The sequence below is a fragment of the Oncorhynchus kisutch genome, linkage group LG26 (assembly GCF_002021735.2).
Source record: "Oncorhynchus kisutch isolate 150728-3 linkage group LG26, Okis_V2, whole genome shotgun sequence".
Classification (NCBI taxonomy): domain Eukaryota; kingdom Metazoa; phylum Chordata; class Actinopteri; order Salmoniformes; family Salmonidae; genus Oncorhynchus; species Oncorhynchus kisutch.
Window position 1 is genome coordinate 10,789,359 of NC_034199.2, and position 24,723 is coordinate 10,814,081.

At 43.8% G+C, this 24,723-nt stretch overlaps 1 protein-coding gene across 10 annotated transcripts in view; it reads right to left on the minus strand.

Moving 5' to 3' along the window:
• Positions 1–24,723, minus strand: part of LOC109871166 (kalirin) — a 283,783-nt gene that overhangs the window by 63,890 nt on the left and 195,170 nt on the right. For 8 of the 10 annotated variants that reach the window (XM_031805738.1, XM_031805729.1, XM_031805727.1 and 5 more), the window contains exons 27-34: positions 24,632–24,721; positions 24,276–24,368; positions 19,518–19,629; positions 18,980–19,170; positions 17,245–17,346; positions 16,686–16,828; positions 16,231–16,333; positions 2,993–3,239 (exon numbers count right to left, since the gene is read on the minus strand). In XM_031805738.1, coding sequence (XP_031661598.1) covers positions 2,993–3,239; positions 16,231–16,333; positions 16,686–16,828; positions 17,245–17,346; positions 18,980–19,170; positions 19,518–19,629; positions 24,276–24,368; positions 24,632–24,721 — 1,081 coding nt within the window. Of the gene's footprint in view, positions 1–2,992; positions 3,240–15,465; positions 15,618–16,230; positions 16,334–16,685; positions 16,829–17,244; positions 17,347–18,979; positions 19,171–19,517; positions 19,630–24,275; positions 24,369–24,631; positions 24,722–24,723 lie in introns of those variants that run through there. The other 2 variants (XM_031805736.1, XM_031805737.1) reach the window with 2 other exon arrangements.

Here is a 24,723-nt window from a genome sequence, read left to right on the forward strand (position 1 = left end):
CTGACTGCATCACTTATTTTAATAAGAAACATTAATGTGTTGAAAGTCCCAAATTGCTTGCATAGTCAACTTATATGATTGAGTGTAGTCTGGCCCAGGAGTGGGAAGGTGAACGGAAAGGCTCTGGAGCAACGAACTGCCCTTGCTGTCTCTGCCTTCTCTGCCTCTAACCCTATTACAGGGGCTGAGTCACTGGCTTACTGGGGCTCTCTCATGCCATCCCTGGAAGGGGTGCGTCACCTGAGTGGGTTGATTCACTGATGTGGTCATCCTGTCTGGGTTGGCGCCCCCCCTTGGGTTGTGCCATGGCGGAGATCTTTGTGGGCTATACTCGGCCCTTTCTCAGGATGGTAAGTTGGTGGTTGAAGATATCCCTCTAGTGGTGTGGGGGCTGTGCTTTGGCAAAGTGGGTGGGGTTATATCCTTCCTGTTTGGCCCTTCCGGGGGTGTCCTCGGATGGGTCCACAGTGTCTCCTGACCCCTCCTGTCTCAGCCTCCAGTATTTATGCTGCAGTAGTTTATGTGTCGGGGGGCTAGGGTCAGTTTGTTATATCTGGAGTACTTCTCCTGTCCTATTCGGTGTCCTGTGTGAATCTAAGTGTGCGTTCTCTAATTCGCTCCTTCTCTCTTTTTTTCTCTCTCTCGGAGGCCCTGAGCCCTAGGACCATGCCCCAGGACTACCTGACATGATGACTCCTTGCTGTCCCCAGTCCATCTGACCGTGCTGCTGCTCCAGTTTAAACTATTCTGCCTTATTATTATACGACCATGCTGGTCATTTATGAACATTTGAACATCTTGGCCATGTTCTGTTATAATCTCCATCCGGCACAGCCAGAAGAGGACTGGCCACCCCACATAGCCTGGTTCCTCTCTAGGTTTCTTCCTAGGTTTTGGCCTTTCTAGGGAGTTTTTCCTAGCCACCGTGCTTCTACACCTGCATTGCTTGCTGTTTGGGGTTTTAGGCTGGGTTTCTGTACAGCACTTTGAGATATCAGCTGATGTACGAAGGGCTATATACATACATTTGATTTGACTTAAACACAGGACTGACACACACACGTACCCCACCAGACATGCCAACAGGGGTCTTATCACAGTCCCCAAATCCAGAACAAATTCAAGAAAACGTACAGTATTATATAAAGCCATTATTGCACGGAACTCCGTTCCATCTCATATTGCTCGAATGAACAGCAAACCTGGTTTCAAGAAACAGATAAAGCAACACCTCACGGCACAACGCCTCTCCCCTATTTGACCTAGATAGCGTGTGTATGCATTGATATGTAGGCTACGTGTGCCTTTAAAAAAAAAATATGTAGTTCTGTCCTAGAGCTTGTCTATTAATGTTTTGTAATATGTCATGTTTCATGTCAACCCCAGGAAGAGTAGCTGCTGCTTTTGCAACAGCTAATGGGGATCCTTAATAAAAAAACAAATGACCAAAATGATGGGGTATTGTGTGCAGATGGGTTTGAAAATAAATATGTTTAATCCAATTTGAATTAAGGCTGTAACGGAACAAAATGTGGAAAATGTCAAGGGGTGTGAATACTTTCGGAAGGCACTGTACATGCAAAATGACTAACTTGGATGTAATGGATATGAAGAACCTAACAGTGCTCAGCAAACTTTATTATCTTAAGCCTTGTGGTATCACTGTGCTACTCAATCAACCAACACTACCATAAACTATATTCCAAAAATAATCCCTTTTCACAGAAGCACAGGAAGCAAGGGTGTCCACAGCATCTCAGAATAGGAACAAGGGATGTTTTAGGTCCAAATCAGCAAAACAAATGAAATTCGGGACAGGTGACAAAGGAATGTCCTATGGACAATAACAAGAGGTTCGTCAGATACCCACTGAGGCGGCTAACAATAGCCAGTCATTTCACAACATGGACTCCTAGAAAACACACCGTCTCTGTTACAAATGTTTTTAAAAAAGCGGACTCAATCGGCATTAGGGCAACTTCTAGATCTTTAACTCTGCATTGTTGGAAAAGGACCCGTAAGTAAGCATTTCACTTACACCTGTTGTTTACGAAGCATGTGACAAGTAGAAATTTTATAACTAGAAGAAATCCCTACGGCAACCACTGTGCTCCTTTGTTAAGTTGCTATGGATGGGCTGTGTTCGAAAGAGCATAATGGTGCTCATTGTTGGGCTAAATGTGACACATAGTGACCCCTAAGTTCAACTCTATAAACTTCTGTGGTGCGCTCTCTCTCTGTTTGACACAAAAGTTTCATTCGGACAATGGATACCTCTACGTAAATTAAAGTTACAGGACAAGTGTCAAAACGACCCCCTTTCAACACTACATCAAAATCTAATTACAATTCCATATACACAACATTAGACCACGCTAGAGAGAACCTCCATGACAGTCGTAACTGAACCTCTTTTACGTTTGTCCTGGAAAGCAGAGAGGCATTAGCTACTATCACAGAGTGTGAGCAGCATGTTGAAGTGAAAACCGTTTGAGAGAATTGCCATCATTATACCTAAAACATTTCTGAGTGACGTAAGTGGAGACGGATATTGTACCGAGGTAAAATGTCAAGGGTTCCTCAGAGGCAAAATGTTCCCCTAGCTGTCAAATGGCCAACCTGCCTCGAATCCTAGTGACAACCAACACCTCCCTCTACAGGTAGGACTAAGAAATGTTGAGTTGTCTGGGAACAAAATGCTTCCAAGTTCTGGAAAATCCAGCAGTGCCCGTAGCAGGTGAAACAATGGTAAACATTTGCTGCGGGTTTATTCATATCAAATCTTTCCACAGCTCTGACATTGAATGAGAGATACAAAGAAGTGACATTACCATGCTGCCAAACAAAAACAACAGAGGACCAAGACAATTGTAAGATTTCGTTCTATTGAACAAAGCCATCACATTTTGTTGACCAAATGTCACCTTCATTCTATAAAGATCTACTAGTAAATCTGTCCTTTATTCAACTGTAAAATGTTTGATGCCCTTACCTTTCCCTGTGGGGAAGAAGCACTCCATCTCCACGCTGCTGCGGGAGTGGGAGATACAGAGGGCCGAGCTGGGCACCAGGCCCTCCTGAGGGGGGCTACGGTCGGTGGTCCGCACCAGACACCAGCCGGGGCGGTCACTGGGCCTCTCCAGCAACTCCACCGTCTGACCCGTCTGAAGGCTGAGCTCGCTGGAACAACCTGCTGTGAAGTCCTGCAACACCACAGTCAACTCACAGCCCCCGGAGAGCTGAGAGAGAGAGAGAGAGAGAGAACAGTGAGTTATATAGTCTTTAAAACAAGGGGAACAGTGGGTTAAGTGCCTTGTTCAGGGGCAGAACGACAGATTTTCCTTTGTCACCTTGTCAGCTCGGGGATTCGATCCAGCAACCTTTCGGTTACTGGCCCAACACTAACCACTAGGCTACCTGCTTGACCTACACTGGGACCTGAGCTGTGAGCTTTGCAGGGAATAGGGTGTCATGTGGGACAGCTTATGATAATTGATTACAGATATTTATGAATGAATCGTGAACAATGATGAGTGAGGAAGTTAGATGCACAAAGATCATTTAATCCTCTAACTTTCTAACTCATCATTATTCACAATTCATTAATGATTATCCGTAATCATGATAGCATCCACTATAATGTAGTGTTCAGAAATATATTCCATTCTTCTTTACAATAAAAGTGACTCCAAAATGATACGATACATTACTTACCATTCATTTATACAACATAGCAGAAACACAACCAAAACAAATTGAAAATGCATCCAACAAATGTGTAGAGTCACAAGCTTGATGTAGTCATTTAATATTAGGAATATGGGACCAAATACTAAACCTTTGACAATATACACTGTAAGTGAACTTGTCCAAATACTTATACCTTCAAGTGGGGGGACTAGATACATAAAGTGATTTCATTTCTACGATAAAACGGCAAAACAGATATGTACAATAATAACGTCAAATAAAAGGTGACATTCTGTACTGTCACCTCATAAAACATTTGATCTCAAATCCAAAATGCTGGAGTAACACGCCAAATTAAATATTTGAGCTTCTCTGTCCAAATAAATATGTAGGAGAGTGTATCAGTTCAACACAGTTGACCTGGTCATGAACTCATTATCAGTATCAGAGATCAGCTTAGTTTCTAGAAAGAGAAGTCATGCCGTCATATTTATAGCAGGTTAGCCGTGTTTGTCACAAATCTTGTTCTGGAGGCAGCTCTGCAGAGGGATCACTAGCTGGCACAGTCAAAGTCTTAAAATCAGACTTTAAATCTAACCTTAATGCCTAAACCTAACCTTAAAGTAAGACCAAAAAGCACATTTTAGTTTTCATAAATGTTTACAATATAGTTCATGATTGACTTTGCAGCTGGCACATCTAGTGGAAATCGCTCAGTTCAGCCTTCAAGGCAAGATTCAACCTGCTCATATTTACACCCACTAAATGACTCAACTGGATGGTATTATATGACTATGTTAGTGAAGTGTGGTAATAAACGGACGCATACAGACTATATCTCATAGTCGTCTGGTGATTATGGCTGAGTCTCAAAAATAGCGACCCCGTTTGACCAGGGCCAAAAGTAGTGCACTATATAGGGAATAGGGTGCCATTTGGTACGCATGCCTATGGGAACTCTACACGAGGGAGCGGTTGTGGCACTATACCGGTTTGATCGATGAGAGTCATAAATGACTGCAGGCTCCCAGTTATGAGGAAATCCCCAGTCCTCTATGATTATTCATGTTCTCTGGCTGAGGAAGATTATCTCTGGTTTCACAATCATCATCAAGCTAGGAGCCAATTGGAAGTCAGTAAATCTCCCACCTTGCACCTTGGGAAATGAAAATAGGATAGGATCAATCCTCGGGCTGTCACTTACAGTCGACTCAACACTTCCTCATCTGCTCAGACGCTCTACTCTGCTCCCATGTCCATAGCACACAAATGACTACATCAAACTTGTGACTCGACAAACTTGTTGGACGCATATTCTGTTAGTTTTGGTTGCGTTTCAGATTATTTTGTGCCCAAAAGAAATGAATGGAAAATAGTGTTATTTTGAAGTCACCTTTAATGCAAATAAGAATATATTCTAGACTCTTCTACATTATTATGGATAATCCTGAATGAATCGTGAATAATGATGAATGAGGAAGATCGACGGACCAAATACTAAACTTTTTACTACTTTAATACCCAAGTGAATTTGTCCCAATACTTTTGGTCCCCTAAAATGGGGGGGACCATTCACCTGATATGGATGAAAATGCCTTCAAACTACAGCTGACAGTCTGCACTCGTATCATTTCAAATACAAAATGCTGGAGTACAGAGCCAAAACAACAATAAATGTGTAATTGTCCCAATACTTTCGGAACTCACTGTATATCAAGACAGACCACCCAGAGCTTTCTGGAAGCATCATCAGGCTATGCATCACTCGCTACATTGTCCCCCCCATTTCTGACCACTGAGGATCACTGAGCCAAAACATGTGCTTCATTAAAGAGCTCACTATTATTAGAATTGTCACTGTAAGCCCCAGTTAAGTTACATGGACATGGCAAACAAGACTGTTTTCGAGGGCAAAACGCTTAGTCTATTACATTGTCTATAACAACAACAACAAACACATTGCCATGCTCAATGTAAATTCTTTATTGAAATAGGGTTTTAGTCCAGGAAGAGGCTTAATTTGTTTCCGGGAAACCGGCCCGCAGAGTTCAGTGGTATATCTGCCTGACTGCAGAATCTAATACACACCTCTCAGCTCAATAGGCTGACTAATATGCCCACAGCATTGATAAGAGGAATGAGTCATGTCCGAACGCTACCATCATCAACAGTTCACACCCTGTGCATAATAGGACAGAGTTCACAGAGTCAACAGAAAGCTCTGGGTCAAAGTTGACCATAGGTAGAGATCTAGGATCAGTTTCTAACCTTAACCTAATGAGTTGGGAAATGCAAAACTGACCCAGGATCAACATCTCTACCCTACTCCCCAGGGGTGGAAGTAGATTTGATTTCTTACCGATACGGGACCTACTACATTTTTTTATGGGTCTCATATATATATATATATAGATATAGAATCCCTATTTATTTAATATGATCTCTGACGGCCCAGTAAAGGTTTGCCATGGAACTTTCATCATGTATTACATTTTTAACATGGCATAAACACAACCAGTCTTGATGTTTTCATCCGATTGTCAAACGATCACTTCAAAAAGCGCTCCTGTTGGCTACCCGCGCATGTTCGTCCACTCACTAAATAATTACAGCATCCAAACAGCGCACTGTGCACCCGCAATTTTATGAATGGAAAGAGACATCGGTTACCTGAACTCATAAAGACATTTCGCCGATTCTCATATAGGCCCACTACACTTGTAGTCCACTGCTGTAAGCGCACATCTGGTTCTCGGCCACTTATATCCGACTTGGCAAAATGTTTGTGTTCTCGTCGAACCACAATGCAATTTGGAGTGTCAAGTCAATTTGGTCATTTTCATGCAGCTGACCTTCAGCAGGCTAATGTTAAACTATGGTGCAATTGCCTATAGTTCTCTTTGCTTTGTTTTAATTACTGTGATAGGCTCACGTTTTACCGGGACGCTGTACCGGACCCGGCTTACTTTACCCCTGCCCCATTGGCCCTGAGAGCAGAGGTAACTCTGCAATGTACATGGTTGGCCATCTGGTCAGAGGTAAATCTGCAACGTACATGGTTGGCCATCTGGTCAGAGGTAACTCTGAGGTAACTCCTGGATGGCTATCTGGTCAGAGGTAACTCTGCAACGTACATTGTTAGCCATCTGGTCAGAGGTAAATCTGCAACGTACATGGTTGGCCATCTGGTCAGAGGTAAATCTGCAACGTACATGGTTGGCCATCTGGTCAGAGGTAACTCTGCGAGCTGCATGGTTGGCCATCTGGTCCCAGCTGTAAAATTCATGAGTGCAAGTGGGGCTCAGACAGCCTGGGCCTCTCCTCTTCCTGTCTATGTATGTCATGTATGTTTACTCTCAACAGGCAGGCAGGCCATGCAGGCCACAGCACCACCTCAGTGTCTGTCCTTACAGGATCCAGCCTGAAGTTTCCCCTGGGTACAGATCTAGGATCAGCGTCCTCTCACACCAATCCTAACCTTAACCATTAGTGGGGGAAATACGAACAGACCCAAGATCAGTGTTTCACAACATGTGAATAATGCAATAATAATAAGATTCCCTCAACATATTTTATAGGAGACAGCTAGCTGCAGGATCTGTGTTTCACCCTCTCTCCTAAATAAAACAACAACCTCCCTGTGTTCCAAAGCCAACGGAACATCAGTGAACTGACCTCTCATTAAGTGGTGTCTTACATTGAAACTGTCCCCAAAGGAGTTAATTTTACAAAAACAAACAGCCTGCAGAAGAATCCCTTGTTACTATAGTGATAAATACTTGTTCGTTAATACATCCCATGGTTTTATACTGACGAGCAGCACAACAGACCTCCACATGATTAATTCTGTCCAATTAGTAGAATAACAACTGCCAGTAACTCAGCCTAATTATCGTGGTGACCATAATAAAATATGATTGGAGCTGGACAGTTAAGGGGGATTCACAGTATGCATACATAGAAGGACACAAGGCCAGATTCATGTGAAATACATTGAGGGAGACTTTTTCATGGCCATTGTAAAAGAGACTAAATAAAAACAAACACTTCATGATGGCATCCAACAGTTCCTATTTTAACCTCTCCAGCAAAGCCACCTGGAAAAATAGCGACGTGTTATGAGCCAGGGATAAGACACTGTGGTAGAACCGTGTGGGTGTCAGTGACGAATCTTCCAAAACAATAAGGGTGTGCCCTCTGTTTTCAAGAGTCACAAAAAACAAGGGCTGAGTCCCACATGGCACCATATTCCCTATTTCATGCACTACTTTTTACCAGGGCCCATACAGCTCTGTTCAAAAGTAGTGCACTACATAGGGAATTAGGGTGCCATTTGAGACGGGCCCAAGGAGTAGGGGTTAAAGCATTATATTTAAACTCCACTTCATTTTTATGGCAAATAAAACCAACTTTTGTTTGAGACATTAACCCATTTGGGAAAGCCCAAAACATTGAGACCCAAGTCAAAAGCATAAATACAGGACTCTTTAAATGTTCGCTCAATCTCCATAAATAACCCACTGAGGACAACATTTGGCTCAGTGTGTTGAGATGCAGAGTGAGACAGTGAGTGAGACAGTGAGTGAGACAGTGAGTGAGACAGTGAGTGAGACAGTGAGTGAGTGAGACAGTGAGTGAGTGAGACAGTGAGAGAGACAGTGAGTGAGTGAGTGAGTGAGTGAGTGAGTGAGTGAGTGAGTGAGTGAGTGAGTGAGTGAATGAGTGAGTGAGACAGTGAGTGAGTGAGTGAGACAGTGAGTGAGTGAGTAAGACAGTGAGTGAGTGAGTGAGTAAGACAGTGAGTGAGTGAGTGAGTAAGACAGTGAGTGAGTGAGTGAGTGAGGGTGAGAGAGAACCCAGTCTTACAACAGGAAATTGTAAAGTGTCTGAGTTTCCAGGGCTGTGGCGGAACCGATCCATGACTAACGTTTCGGCCTTAATAAGGAGCTGCCATTTTTTGAATTATGTCACCTAGTCATAGGAGTTTGGGTGAAGACAGAGGAGAAACAGATAAATAATTATAACCCACCAAATGATCACAGCAATGCGAGTGACGTCCATGTTTCATTTGTTAATTAGCTGAATGAATGATAAACACTCAGCAAATCAAACTGTGATAATCAACTACTGTGCCAGTGACTATTCTGCAATATTGTTCAAAGCGAGGTCATTGCAAGCCAAGCAACTTCTCTATAGTATGATAAGAATCAGTGCGAACATTCACAATAAATAATCATAAGAGCAATGCTCAACATCTCCATGTTCCATGTGCAATGTTTTGACAATGAGTTCTAAAAGTTAAGTAAATCAAGGTCTTCTGAATGCAAATAGCACCCTATTTCCTAAGGGAACTGGTCAAAAGTAGTGCACTGAATAGGGTGTAATTTGGGACGTGGATGGAGGCTTTACGGTACAATGGAGCTGACATGGCTTGAGCCCTCTGTCCCCCAGCACAGTTTTGTCCATGAAATGTCAGCAGCTGTTGGGTCTAAGCTGCAGCAAGCAGCAGATGTGGCCGGTGTCGTCTCATCTCGGTATTGTCCCAAATGGCACCCTATTCCCTATATAGTGCACTACTTTTGACCAGAGCCCCTCTGTGTAGGGAATAGGATGCCATTTGGGACACAGCCCTCATCTCCCCTCGACACCATCTGCACGGTATCAGGTCTCAGGTCACCTCCACCAGGGGGGAGACTGGGCCCGTTGCTAAGAGATCTCCAGGCCAGCCAGAGATGCGGTCGAGCCTCTCTCAAGGTACACACGTCAAATAATGCTCACTCGGGGTCGTATTCATTAGGACACACCACCACAAAAACATTTTGCAATGGAAGAGTTTCGTATTGGACAAGTTCAGGTAGTCCTTCCCTATTCCATTTTCTTCCATTTGTTGCCTCACGAATTACAACCCTGGTTAGGATGGCCACCGGCCACAGTCTTGGTGATGGAGATTGCTTTTCCTCGTGGGTGTTTTGATTCATATTTATTATGATTCAGAAGCAAGGCTGAGAGTCCAAGAAGAACAAATGTAACACATAAGCCTACAAATTATGTACAATTGACAGACTAAATATATTCTAACTTAACTGAATTGGAACTTCAGACAATTAGAGTAGAAAGAATATACATGGGGGGGTAAATGCGATGGTCAAGGCTTTTTTAGTAGCGTTGAGTAGGGCTGTGACGGTCATGGAATTGTGGAGGACGCGGACTCCATAATAACTGTTAGAATAGAATATCTCCTCTCCTCACTGTATGTGCTGCCGTAGAAATAGAATAGAATAGAACGGGCATCCGCATTTAAGTCAATGACGGTATAGTGGGTGGACTGGCGACCATTGCGTATGAACCCATAGGATCAAAGCAGAAAGTAAAGTATGTGGTGTGATTTGTTGATTCAACAAGAGATACTTTTGAGGAGATGGGGAAACTCCAATAGAATTGTCACGACTTCCGTTCCTCTCCCTCTTCGGGCGGTGCGCGCCGGCCAGCGTCGCCGGCCTACTAGCCATCACCGATCCATGTTTCCTTTTTTTCCTTTGCTTTCATTTCTGTGTGTATATTTACCCCTGTTTCCCTGCTTAGGTTTGTCCGGGATTATTTTCTTGTTGCTTGTGGAGTCTTTTCTCAGTGTATTTTGCGTGTGGTTATTTTAGTAAGGTGCGTTGTGTTTTTATACTGTTAGTTACCATTGCCTTGGACGTTGCTTTTGGGTATTGTACTGTACCGTGTTTTTGGACATGCCCTGATTAAAATATATACGCTACACTGACATCTCTGCTCTCCTGGTTTGACTCCTCACCTACCTTCAGTGCGTAAACGCAACAGGAATCTTATTAAAGCCCATTGTGTTCGTTGCCCATGAGTAATCAATGGGCCGCCTGGTGCATTCTGGGAAGTTATAAAAAATACTGTCAAATCACCCAGTTTACTATTCCCTAGTACTCCCACAAAATATTGACATTTGTGATTGTTATTTTCAAGGCATGAAATTATTGTTATTTTAAAATACAATCTCTTTTTGGGCTTAGTTGTTCTGGTCCCCCGACCATCCACGACGTCAAAAATCGGCATGCGGTGCGGCTTCCCAAGTGGCGCAGCGGTCTAAGGCACTGCATCGCATTGCTAGTGGCGTCACTACAGATCCTGGTTCGATCCCGGGCTGTGTTGGCCCAGCGTCGTCCGAGTTAGGGAAGGGTTTGGCCGGGCCGGGATGTCCTTGTCCCATTGCACTCTAGCGACTCCTGTGGTGGGCTGGGCGCATGCACGCTGACATAGTCGCCAGTTGGACGGTGTTTCCTCCGACACATTGGTGCGGCTGGCTTCCGGGTTAAGCGAGCAGTGTGTCAAGAAGCAATGCGGCTTGGCAGGGTCGTGTTTTTCAGACGACGCATGGCTCTCGACCTTCGCCTCTCCCGAGTCCATCACAAAATTGGGGAGAAAACGGGGTAAAAAATACTATAAATAAATAAATCAAACAATGGCCTGCGGCTGAATCTAGATACCTATCCCTGGTGTACAGTACATTAAATCACTCGCGGGCCATAGTATGACCTAATTTTGAATGCCAGACGAGCCTGCCTTGTGTTTCAGTCAAAGACATACCCGTCTGCTGCATACTCATCTCAACACAGCCTCCATCCTCATTCTCTTAGACTATACGAACACAGACCTGGGTTAAAATGCTATTTCAAATCTGGAGCGTTTGCTTTAGCCTGCCTGGAATGCCAGGTGTGCAGGGTTTACACTAGGGAACTTTTCAATCGGTTCCATTGCAACAGGCAAGCTTAATCAAGCACAGATACAGGATTTGAAATGATTTTTTAAAGTATTTGAACCCAGGTCTACGCATACACTCAGTCAAACAGTAGACAAGACAAGCCACTATAGGGTTAATCTACTGCAACCATGTCTTTAGCCAGAGCCAAACATATCCTATAATTCAACATTTTGATCAGTTTCTAGAATTAAACTTTTCCTGACCAAGATGGATGTTTTTTTGTCATGTTGCTAGGCTGCCAATATCCATAATTCTATGTTCAGAACTGCACAGTGAGTCAGTAAGTACGGTCTCATTGAGGCAGTTTTAATAGCCTGCTTCCTTTGTCGACTGGCCCAGCCAACCCTCACAGTTTAACCATTAATCTGCTCTACTGCTGGGACATGAGGGAGGGAACTCCCTTTCAACACAGCAATGTGCTTCTTCTCAGTGCTCCGGCATAACATTACAACCATCTGATGTTAGCCACATTAACACATTTCATGTGACTCCAATATGATTCCCATGAATGATATGCCTATGTGGCGAGATATACATTTTCTCTATTATGGTGAATATGTGGAGAAGCTATACATACCTGTAATGTACAGTTTGGACAGTTTGGACAGTTTGAATACATTCAGACAGTAGAATTACAATCTTAAAGATCCTGATCAGGCTAAACATTAAATCAATAGATTCAACTAATTAATTTGGTATGATTTAAAATTGCACAGCAGACAAGTGCCTGACAACATCTGGCAGGACTCGTAGCCTAGACAAAACGACCCGTAGCCTAGACAAAACCTTCTCTAAACGTCACAGGTCTTTAAAAGATCCAAGGTACTTCGGTAGAGAAGCTAGGGTCTATTACTTACGCGACTGCTCTCCTTGAAAAGTTTAAAGCTCATCCACTTTGGCATGGTGTCTCTTGCTCTGCTTTCACTCTCTCTGCGCTGCTGTGAGTTAAGCTCAGTTCAAGTAGCTCTGCCTTCTGATTGGTTGAGCCAGACAGGCAGGCTGTACAGTAGTGTTTGTTATTATGACCCGTCTCTACTACTCATAGTAAGCCTGTGGAACACTGGATATCCCAAGCTGCTGTGATGATCTACACTCTGACAGTATGTGTATTAGGGAACATGTGTGTTTGCTTGCTTGCTTGAGGGAGGGAGGGAGGGACGGACACCGCTAAGTCCAACTTTGCCCAAAGCCTTCAGATGGAGGGAGAGGGAAAGAGAGAGACAGAAAAGTAGAGAGAAAGAAAAAGAGAAAGAGCGAGAGAGGGAAAGATGGAGAGAGAGCGTGTGAGTGAGGGAAAGAGAACGTTAGAATAGAGAGAGAACCCTCCTCTCCCATCGGAGGAGCGTGAGGGTCGTCTTGTGACTTATGGATGCAGCCGTGGCGATGGGAGAATAGCTTCATTATATGGTGAGACAGGGGTGGGTCAACTTTTATTAATGGAGAGAGGCATACAGCCTTGTCTTAGTGAATGAGCAGAGCACAGCAACACATCCATGAGATGTGCAGCATGGGGAACAGAGGCCAAAAACCCTTGTGAACTATGGGTCATATTCATAAGTGCATACCGTAGTAAAATGTTTCGCAAAGGAAAACAAAAAACAGTTTCAGCCCATTTGCTTCCATTTTGTTCCTCGTGAATAAGCACGCCCCTGTTTTACACCCAAAATAAGTTACATTTTAGAAAACTGTTTTCATCATGTATCAATCTACAAGCCAAAAATTTACAAAAAAAAAGTGTTGTTGTTGGACTTAATACTCTATAATACTCCATGGAGCCATGGGGTGGGTGGATCGACAGGGGAAAGTAGACACCGCTGAAAAATACAAGTTGGAGACAGACGGCAGCAAGACAAGCCCAGGATGCAGCCTAGGCGTGCGTCCCAAATGTCAGCCTATTCCCTATGTACTGCGCTACTTTTGACCAGGGCCCATAGGGAATCCCATAGGGCTCTGTACAAAAGTAGTGCACTATAGGGAATAGGGTGCCATCTGGATCGCAGACGAGCTCTTCCAGCTCCATGCAGGGTGAAAACAAATCCTCCCTCAGTGGAAGCCACAGCCACTGGGCCATAGCAGTGGGTGCGAGACAGGAGTCTGCATGTGTCTGTGCAGAGTGGCAAACTTTCAGCTTGGATCAGACGAAGGCATTGGAAGGGCTTGGAAAGACCTCAAAACCAAGTCTGTGGAAGAATTGACATGGCTCTGCTTGCGACATAACAACAGAGAGAAAAGAAGAAAAAAAAACTCATGACAGTCAGTCAGTGATACTTAGCCGCTCAAATTAGTTCAGGTTTGGCGTTATGAACTGTGATTTGTACTATCCAGCCTTCCCCTACCTATTCACAACAGCATAAGCAACATCGGAATTTAGCTTATCGGTCTTGCAATAAACTATAAGGGAGCTCCAGCACTGAGCCTTCCAAGAAGAGCAACAAGACAACACTCCCACCTCAAGACTGAATGAAATAATATTGTTCTTCAGTTGAGACAACCTCCAAGACAAAAGCAGTCCTAACTGTCAGGAAGGGCTACAAACAACAGAGGAGAGTAGAAATTGTGTTTGGGTTCCAGAGATAAAAACTAGGCAAGAGTTAATGGAAAAAACACACGAGAAGAAGCCCAGGAAGGACATACACAAACTAACACACACACACACACGGCTGTTCCATAAACTTCCCTCACATCAGGCCCATTCATCACCAGCCCAACAAGGCCATGTCACTCCATTCTAGAGCCTTGTCTGTCTGTTGTGTGTGGCAGAGTGACATTTAGCACTGGGGCAAAGCATGGCATGTGGGTGGACTGTGTGAAAAGGCCATAGGGCGTCACAAAAACCTGGTCAGGCCTCCCTCTCTGGCTTGCATCCAAAATGGCAACATATTCCCTATTTAGTGTGATACTTTTGACCAGGGACCGCGGGGAGGGTCAAAGCGAGATCTTCCATCCAAAAGACAAGACAACAAACAGGCACAACCAGAGACAGCTTCACAACAGAACGCCCATCAGGGTCACGTTCAACAGAGTGCAATGTTGTGGAACGCTCAGATAGAAATAGGAGGTAGAATAACCATGTCTTTTTGATACACAGAACAAGGAATCATGTCAGCCCTATTTATTTCATTTCTATCCGGAACATTTGACTACTGAACGTGGCCCAGCTTAACTCACACACTAGCAAGCTGATTCAACACCTTGTGTTTTCCTTCAGCTGCACTACAGGGTCATATCACTACGGGGTCATAAAGACTGTTTAAATTAAGACAGAGGAGCTGGAGTGAGATATGGCTCGGAAAGCTTACCTCAATCGAGGGATGAGAAATGTGCTGTACTCTGAATTGTCCCATTATCCCAACTGTGACACTGAGAAGATTGAATGACAGGCACTTAAAAACCAGTCGTTCAATCTTCTCTGTGTAACAGTCGGTAGTGCTGGGGAAAATAAGCTTCCTGAGGCATTGAGGTTTTCCAGTCAATTGTGTCAGAAATGGGTTCATTACTCAAGGCTTTGTTCAACACAGCATACACTAGTGGCAGCTGCTGGTCAAAATAATTTAGAACAGCCAAATTATTATAGATAGACTTTTTGTCTTCTACCAAACCAAATCAGGTGGATGTTGGACGAAACGAAGCTTCTGACGTCATTGATCATGAGCTTCTGACAAAGGGATACAGGCATCGGCATACTTGCTTCGAGGTAGTGATTTCGACTCATGCCTTGAAGCTCCGGTATCAAACGTAACATCACTAACAGTTGGGATAAAAGGACAATATGGTGTACAACACATTTCCCATCCCTGGATTGATGTATATTTTCCAAGTCATATCTCGCGCCAGCTCCGCAGCGTCTTAATTGAAGCAAATGGCCTGTCCGACCCTGTAGTGCTTCTGTTAGCAAGCGTAAGGCATCAGATTTGCTGGCTACTCCCACTCCAACAATACAGTGTCTTCTAGCTCAAGAGAAACCATTTAGCTGCAAAATAGTTTGAAATGAGCCTTACTTTGATTTCATATGGTCCTTCATATGCTGAGTGAGGGCACATGCCTGCACAAAACCTTAACACCCTTTTCATAGCTTCACATGATTGTTGTCTAACCTAGTAGCATCTACATGGGGAGCCTAATCTCTAATACCAGGCCACAGCCCCTGCTGCGAACATAAGAGAGGCCAGGGAAACCCTGTTTGTAAATCACCTCTCCATCATGTGACCTACAGGGGGCAGAGCTAGGGAGGAGTCAATTGGCCAGACTGACCACATTGCAAATGCATGCCAGGTGTCATGATGCTACGCTAAGTGTTTAACATATCAGCTAACCGCATCACATGATTTAGAAATTGTATTCCCGTCTGTGCAGTCGAAGCACGCCACCATTGGTTTATGTAATGCAATGTCTGCAATGCACAGTGCCGTTAGAAAGTATTCAAACCCCTTGACTTATAACACATTTTGTTGTGTTATAGCCTGAATTCAAAATTCTACACACAATACCCCATAAAAAAAAAAAGTGAAAACATGTTTAGACATTTTTGCAAATGTACTGAAAATTAAATACATTTGTATTCACAACCCTGAGTCAATAATTTTCCAAAATGTGGAAAACGTCAGAGTGTGAATACTTTCTGAAGGCACTGTAGGTGACCGATATTACTGTAACTTTTTGTTTGTTTGATGCAATACACATCCCACAATTGTGAAATATGTGTGATGGTAATATCTTGTGTAGCCATATTGGGAATAGAAGAGATGTTCCGGACGTCCTCCTACCTTATCACTGTCCACAGTGTTCTGGGAGGTCCTGGAAGCGATGGAGACGGTGTCTGGCTGACTGCTGCCGTCACCCTGGCTGTCGACATCCTCACCAGCATCCCTGGACGGACACACACACACACACACACACACACACACACACACACACACACACACACACACACACACACACACACACACACACACACACACACACACACACACACACACACACACACAGAGAGAGAGAGAGAGTTAAAAGGGATGTGTCATCACTGTCTGTCTTGATGTTTGTTTGTTGAAGGGGATGTGTATCGTATCTTTAGCCATCCGAATTTAAAAGATGGCCCAAATCAAATATAATGAGCCATACTGATCTATCAAATATGGTTACTGTTTATTTGATTATTGTTTATTCTTCCAGGTGTTGCTTATGTGGGTGCCTGCCATGGCAGAGTGATGGGCCTGCTCACCTTTTGCTGTTGTTGCGTGGCTTGGCAGGGGTTTTGGGCATGTGGATGGGCTCCTTCAGCGCCCCCTTGAGGTGGATGATCCTCTCCTGGATCACCTCCCGGATGTTCTTGATCCATTCCTGCTTTGCTTCAATGCTGGACGCCTGGGGAGGAGAGTGAGACACACCACATCACATTGAACTTTTTGGATCCTCTGGCCTCTGTCACTTGAAGTTCACGAGAAGGTGTTGGCGTATAAAGGAGAAAAACTGCACTGTAACCCTGAAGATGTTGCTGTGTAAATGATGCCTTCTGCAAGGCATGGCCCTTACAGGCCTAGTCCTTAGGCAGACTATATTATATGTCGCCTTTAATGGCCCTCAATGTCCTGAAAAATCTTGAAGATCAGTAGAAGGCAGCTTTAAGAGACCTGGGCCCCGTATTCACAAAGCGTCTCAGAGTAGGAGTGCTGATCTAGGATCAGGTCCCCCCTGTTCGTATAATCATATTCATTATGATCTAAAAGGGAAAGCTGCCCTAAACTATCTTTAGGAATCAGTAGATGCCTTTGTGGACGTACCTTGAGGACAGTCTTGTTGTCAGATGAGGGGGTCCTTCCAGCCCACAGGGCAAACTTACAGGGGTCCCCTTCAATGTGCTCTGTCACGCCCAGTTCTGATGTCTGGAGATGGAGAACAACAAGTTCTTAAACACTGTTTTCAAATGCTTGTTATGAATTGGAGCATCCCAAATCGTGTGTTCAGTATACCATTGAATATCATTTAAAACCCCCTAATAGCAACGTTCCCTTTATGATAAGGACATGGCATTTAAGAGGTACATTAAGATACGGTCATAGTAAATCCCATCCAACTTTCCTCTTTGTCCCTGTGGACTGTAGTCCTTGGGTCCTGGCTGGTTGCGTGTCCCAAATGGCACCCTATTCCCTATATAGTGCACTAATTATGACCATGGCCCATAGAGCTATCTCTATAAAGGCAAATAGGGTGCCATGTGGGAAGCAACCTGGAACAGCTGCTATTGGACACGCACATATGCATTCATAATTCATGCTTTAATTCAGGACTGAGACCACTCCATCTGCTCGGGGTTTCATGTATTCAACACCTGCCTCTTTGTGTTCTCCCTCCACAGCTTCCTCTAAAAACACCCTGAAATACTGTAGCCTATTACACAAGCGGGCAATTAACACATATACTGTAGTCCAGTCCTGCTTACAATCTACATCTTAGTCATTTAGCAGGCACTCAATTGAGAGTGACATTATTGAAATAAGGCGGCAAGAATATCTACATTTGAGCGTCGTACGAATCGCAGCCCACAATAGCATAAATACTCTGCGCACTCATCCAACGCAGGCGCACGTGCAGGCGGGCACGCGCACAGGCACACAGGCACGCGCACACGATGGGGGCTTTACATCTCATCCAAGGCTGGATGCAGATCAAAGGGAATGGGTTGGCTAACCTCTTGGCCCACAGTGTGGATCAAACATCTCCACTGGTTAAAAGCACCTGCCTTTCTGATCCAACTCACCAGGACTCCCCAGGACACATGCAAGGCATCACATCGTGATAGTATTATTAGGTTCACAGCTTGGCCAGCTGGATGACACAATATCTACATGAAAACACCAGCACTGTCTTGTGAAAATGCCCTTGAAAAGCTGCAACTCCAAATGACTATACGTGACCAGTCTCATTCCTCAGAGTGAGTCAAGTGCAGCTTCATTCCTTTCAAAGGGACCTCTGACTTGAACTTTAGCTGTAGAGCAGGTAGGAGAGGAGGGGAGAGGACGAAAGAGACAAGGAGAGGAGAAAAGAGGAGAGGAGAAAAGAGGCGAGGAGAGGAGAAAAGAGGCGAGGAGAGGAGAAAAGAGGAGAAAATAGGCGAGGAGAGGAGAAAAGAGGCGAGGAAAGGAGAAAAGAGGAGAAAAGAGGTGAGGAGAGGAGAAAAGAGGTGAGGAGAGGAGAAAAGAGGCGAGGAGAGGAGATAAGAGGAGAAAAGAGGCGAGGAGAGGAGAAAAGAGGCGAGGAGAGGAGAAAAGAGGAGAAAAGAGGCGAGGAGAGGAGAAAAGAGGCGTGGAGAGGAGAAAAGAGCAGAAAAGAGGAGAGGAGAGGAGAAGAGGCGAGGAGAGGAGAAGAGGAGAAAAGAGGAGAAAAGAGGTGAGGAGAAAAGAGGAGAGGAGAAAAGAGACAAGAATAGGCGAGGAGAGGAGAGAAAAGAAGAGGAGAAGACAGAAAAGAAGGACAAGGAAAGGAGAAAAAGGGTCCAGGAAAGGAGTCCAGTCCTACCAGCAGTTTGTTCTTGAAGGCATATTTGGTGCGGCCGGCCGAGTCCTTGATCTCCTTGCTGAACACCAGGGAGATCTCGAACAGGAAGAGATGGCGATCCCGGCCCTTCCGGATCAGAGACTTGGGATCCCACACCTGGAACGTGTCCTGGATGAACAGCTCTCCCTGCACGTCCAGATTCTCATCGAAACCTGTCGGAGATCACATGGCTCTTTAAATACAGCAACACACTACGGACTGCAGAGTTGGGGCCAATTTGACTTGAAGTCAAGTAAGAAATTCAATTTAGTCATTGAAAGAGACAAGGAGAGGAGAGGCGAGGAGAGGAGAAGCAATATTTTTTGGCAATTATGGAATTTGAAATTTCGGCAATTGGAATTGTCAGACTTCAATTCCAATTGTCCCCAACGCTGACAGAGAAACAACAACCTTACAGCTCTATACTTGCCTACTAGATAGTGTTAAGGAACACCCTTTCTAAGAGAATTGGAGACGTGTTAAATAGAATGCAAGCACACAGGCCTCCCTCCTGCTGTACCTTCCAACATGGCAACGTGCATGGCGTCGTTGGCCCTCTTGGGGACACTAAGCATCACCTCCAGGCCGTCCTTAATCTCCCCCTTCCCCTCCTCACAGCAGGTCAGCAGCTCCTGAAACATGACATTTGGACCGTTTTCATCAATTCCAGTGCATTGATGGGGTTCCTAAGTCTACAGTTCCTTGGCATGCATGTTAAACACAGGACAATCATTTCCCCAGCTGGATACTGTTTTATTAGGAACAGTCATTTGGAGAAGACACGTCTGGAAATGGTTTCAGTGCTATTTCTTATGCCAGGCATTGTAAAGGGGGATCTCTGTATGTAAGATACTGGCTTGCGTCCTAAATGGCATAAGTGCACTATATAACATATGGAATAGGATGCCATTTGGGATGCATCCTAAGATACTGTGTGATGACGCTCTGTACAAGCGGACACATCACTAAGTGCTGCTATGGACATTTTAACACAGAGCTAAGGGCCCACACACAGGCAAGGGAATCAACCGACTCATGGGAAGCCATTAATGAGCGTGGCCCTATGAGAAAGTTCAACGTAAACATACTGATAGAGAGTAAGGGAGGGCTGCAGGGAAGGAGGGGAGGGGAGGGGAGGGGAGGGGAGGGGAGGGGAGGGGAGGGGAGGGATGGATGGAGGGAGAGAGAGAGAGAGAGTGAAAGAGAGTGAGAGGAGGGAGAGAGGGAAATAGAGAGAGGCAGGGTGGGTGCATATGTAGGTGGGAGGGGGGATAGAGGGAGAGAGGGAAATAGAGAGAGGGAGGCAGGGTGGGTGCATATGTAGGTGGGAGGGAGGGATAGAGAGAGGTAGAGAAGTGCTCCAGAATGCTTTGATGTTTCATATTTCCTGGGGGAAGTGGGATGGATAACAATGGCTCCCAGGTTTCCTCCTTGCACCCTATTCTACTAGTCCCTATGTGCACTATATTGGCAACCTTGATAAAGATGTGCAAAAGAGACTGTTTTATTATTTAACTAGGCAAGTCAGTTAAGAACAAATTCTTATTTTCAATGACGGCCTAGGAACAGTGGGTTGTTCAGGGGCAGAACGACAGATTTGTACCTGCACCTTGGTCCCCACCTACTTCCACCAACGGCCGTTACAATGACAGTATTGACACCCATGTTTAAGATACTGTAGGACCCTCCCCTGTGCGGATAACGGCACTGAGCCTTTTTCAAAAATGTTTTATGAGCTTGAGAGCAATCTTAGACCGTTCCTCCTCAGGTTTTCAATGGGTTTTAAGTCCGGAGACTGAGATTAACCATTTCTTTGTGGATTTCGATGGGCTTACTGTCATGCTGGAAGATCCACTTGTGGCCAAGTTTCAGCCTACTGGCAGAGGCAACCCAGGTTTTTGGCGAAAGTGTCCTGGTACTGGGTAATGTTCATGATGCTGTTGACCTTAACAAGGGCCCCAGGACCAGTGGAAGCAAAATAGTCCCATAACATCAAGGATCCACTACCATACTTTACAGTAGGTATGAGGTTCTTTGCATCCTTCTTTCGACGCCAAACCCACCACTGGTGTGCGTGGCTAAAGAGTTCTATTTCCATTTAATCCAACAAATGTAAATGCCTGAAGTTTGCTAAACGGCATTGGCACTTGGATTGTAACTGGTGCTAAGGTCAGATGACATGAAAGTAAAGCTCTTTGGCCACACACACCAGTAGTGGGTTTGGCGTCGAATAGCGATTAACCCCAAAAAAATGTTTAACAACTAATTGATCAAAATTGATTCAATTATTTGAATTCCATTTAGTGCTCAATGTGCACCTTGCACAGTTTCTCCAGAGATAAATCAGATCAAGCCAGAACTGTGCGATGTAGTAGGGAGTTGTAGTTAAGCACAGAAAATGTGTCAATTAACTACAACAGCTAGGTTTCCATCTAATTGGTGACAGATTTAAGTGAATATAAAAAAATCTGCATCAAGAAAATAGTAGGCATTTTCCCACCAGTGCTATTTCCACCAAACGGACTTGTTGCTGATAAAGGTCAGTGCGTGATGACATAGTGCACACAAAATGTACTTTTTCGCTTAAAGGTGCACTATGCAGAAATCACTCTGCCATTCCCTTAGTTGCTAAAATTCAAATAGTTAGCCTAATTTCAGTTCACGTAACAAAACAAGCAAGTATAGTGCAGAGAATCACTGTACCATCGAAATCACTGTGAAATATATTTTCCATAAACAAAAATATAGCATTTTCAGCTATTTGAAGCTGGTGAACAAAACCGAAATTAAGACACAAAAACTAAATAGCACACATAGAATAGATCTACCGCTTCTTAGACAATCAGAATGACAAATCTATCACTCACATTTCTATGTGGATTTGGTCAGGTCGCCCAAAAAGTTACATACAGTGGGGCAAAAAAGTATTTAGTCAGCCACCAATTGTGCAAGTTCTCACACTTAAAAAGATGAGGCCTGTAATTTTCATCATAGGTACACTTCAACTATGACAGACAAAATTAGAAGAAAAAAAATCCAGAAAATCACATTGTAGGATTTGTAATGAATTTATTAGCAAATTATGGTGGAAAATAATTATTTGGTCACCTACAAACAAGCAAGATTTATGGCTCTCACAGACCTGTAACCTTCTTTAAGAGGCTCCTCTGTCCTCCACTCGTTACCTGTATTAATGGCACCTGTTTGAACTTATCAGTATAAAAGACACCTGTCCACAACCTGAAACAGTCACACTCCAAACTCCACTATGGCCAAGACCAAAGAGCTGTCAATGGACACCAGAAACAAAATTGTAGACCTGAACCAGACTGGGAAGACTGAATCTGCAATAGGTAAGCAGTTTGGTTTGAAGAAATCAACTGTGGGAGCAATTATTAGGAAATGGAAGACATACAAGACCACTGAAAATCTCCCTCGATCTGGGGCTCCACGCAAGATCTCACCCCGTGGGGTCAAAATGATCACAAGAACGGTGAGCAAAAATCCCAGAACCACACGGGGGGACCTAGTGAATGACCTGCAGAGAGCTGGGACCAAAGTAACAAAGCCTACCATCAGCAAGGGCATTGAAGATGAAACGTGGCTGGGTCTTTCAGCATGACAATGATCCCAAACACACCGCCCGGGCAACGAAGGAGTGGCTTCGTAAGAAGCATTTCAAGGTCCTGGAGTGGCCTAGCCAGTCTCCAGATCTCAACCCCATAGAACATCTTTGGAGGGAGTTGAAAGTCCGTGTTGCCCTGCAACAGCCCCAAAACATCACTGCTCTAGAGGAGATCTGCATGGAGGAATGGGCCAAAATACCAGCAACAGTGTGTGAAAACGTTGTGAAGACTTTTGACCTCTCATTGCCAACAAAGGGTATATAACAAAGTATTGAGATAAACTTTTGTTATTGACCAAATACTTATTTCCCACCATAATTTGCAAATAAATTCATTAAAAATCCTACAATGTGATTTTCTTCTCTCATTTTGTCTGTCATAGTTGAAGTGTACCTATGATGAAAATTACAGGCCTCTCTCATCTTTTTAAGTGGAAAACTTGCACAATTGGTGGCTGACTAAATACTTTTTTGCCCCACTGTATTGCAGCTTTAAGTTTTCATGTACCGAATAAAAGTCTAAAGTTCAATGTGCTTCCATCGCATTTTCAACTCTACAATAGTTTTGTCACAAACTGTTGCGTTAAATAGCAAATGTGCCTACTCTGATCTTGGCACATGCTCTCTAGCCAACAACTCTATAACAGTTTTTTATTGGTCTAATGATGAAATCACTGAGTGGCTTCCTTCCTCTCTGGCAACTGAGTTAGGAAGGACGCCTTTATCTTTATAGTGACTGGTTGTATTGATACACCATCCAAAGTGTAATTAATTACTTCACCATGCTCAAAACACTATTATTGCACACAGTGAATCCATTCATCTTATTACGTGACTTGTTAAGCAAATGTTTACTCCTGAACATATTTAGGCTTCAAATAACCCTTGAGGGGTTGAATACTTATTGACTCAAGACATTTCAGCTTTAATTAATTTGTAAAGTAAAGTGGATAAATGATAAGCAGTAATGGGCAGTCACTACCATCATGGGACTTTTCTTTAAAAAAATCTGTTACAGCATTCAACCCGCATAGTGCATTTTATGTTTTAAAGAAATATTGAATAATCGAAAACTGTGATTTTTTTTAAATCGGACCTCAAATCACTAATCGCTCAGCAATAGTGTCAAAAGGACGCAAAGAACCTCATACCTACTGTAAAATATTGTGGTGATCTTTGATGTTATGGGAGTATTTTGCATCCACTGGTCCTGAGGACCATGTTAAGGTCAATGGTATCATGAACTTTACCCAGTTTACAATGGCCATCTCGGTCTCCGGACTTGAACCTCATTGAAAACATTCACAAGGGAAGTCCATAAGAGCAGATGAAGGATATCAAGGATCTTTTTTCTAAAAACATTTTAGAAAAAAGCTGTCTCGTTATCCTTGCCAGGGGAGGGTGCTGGAGTATTGAAAGCAGGGGTGCCAATCATTTTTTATTCTTATCTTGTTGAGAAAAAAAAGCAATTGTATTCATATAAAATAATACAATTTCCTTCTTTTAAAAAGAATCTTTACCAATGTTGCCAATCATTTCAGTTATGACTGTAGTGCACTACTTTTGACCAGGGCTCTAGTCAAAAGTAGTGCACTATATAGGTAATTGGGTGCCATTTGGGACAGAAATCCTTTGTCCCATCATGTTCCCTACCTTGAGGAGAAGCTGATACTTAGTGATCCTCTGCACTGGCTTGATAAGGTAGGAGGAGATTGAGTTGGCCAATCCGTGTCGCTGCTGGATTTCCTGCACACAGAATTGACGACATCATGACGATTAAAGCATATTGATGTTGACATTGAGATACCCTAATGTGATGCCTATCATCATGTGTTCGTCCGAAATGGCACCCTATTCCCTATGGTCACTGTTCATATGTAGTGCACTGTAAAGGGAATAGAGTGCCATTTGGAACAGAAATCATAAATTATGATTCCTGTGTTTTAGGGTTGAAATAAATGGCTAATTGGCACCACCTACAGGTATAAGAGGAAAACTCATTCACTTACATCGAAGAAGCTTCCAGCATGCTCCAATATGAGTTGGCTGGAATCTGGTTTGTTTTTACAGTAATTTACATACATGTGGAATTTATCAGCCT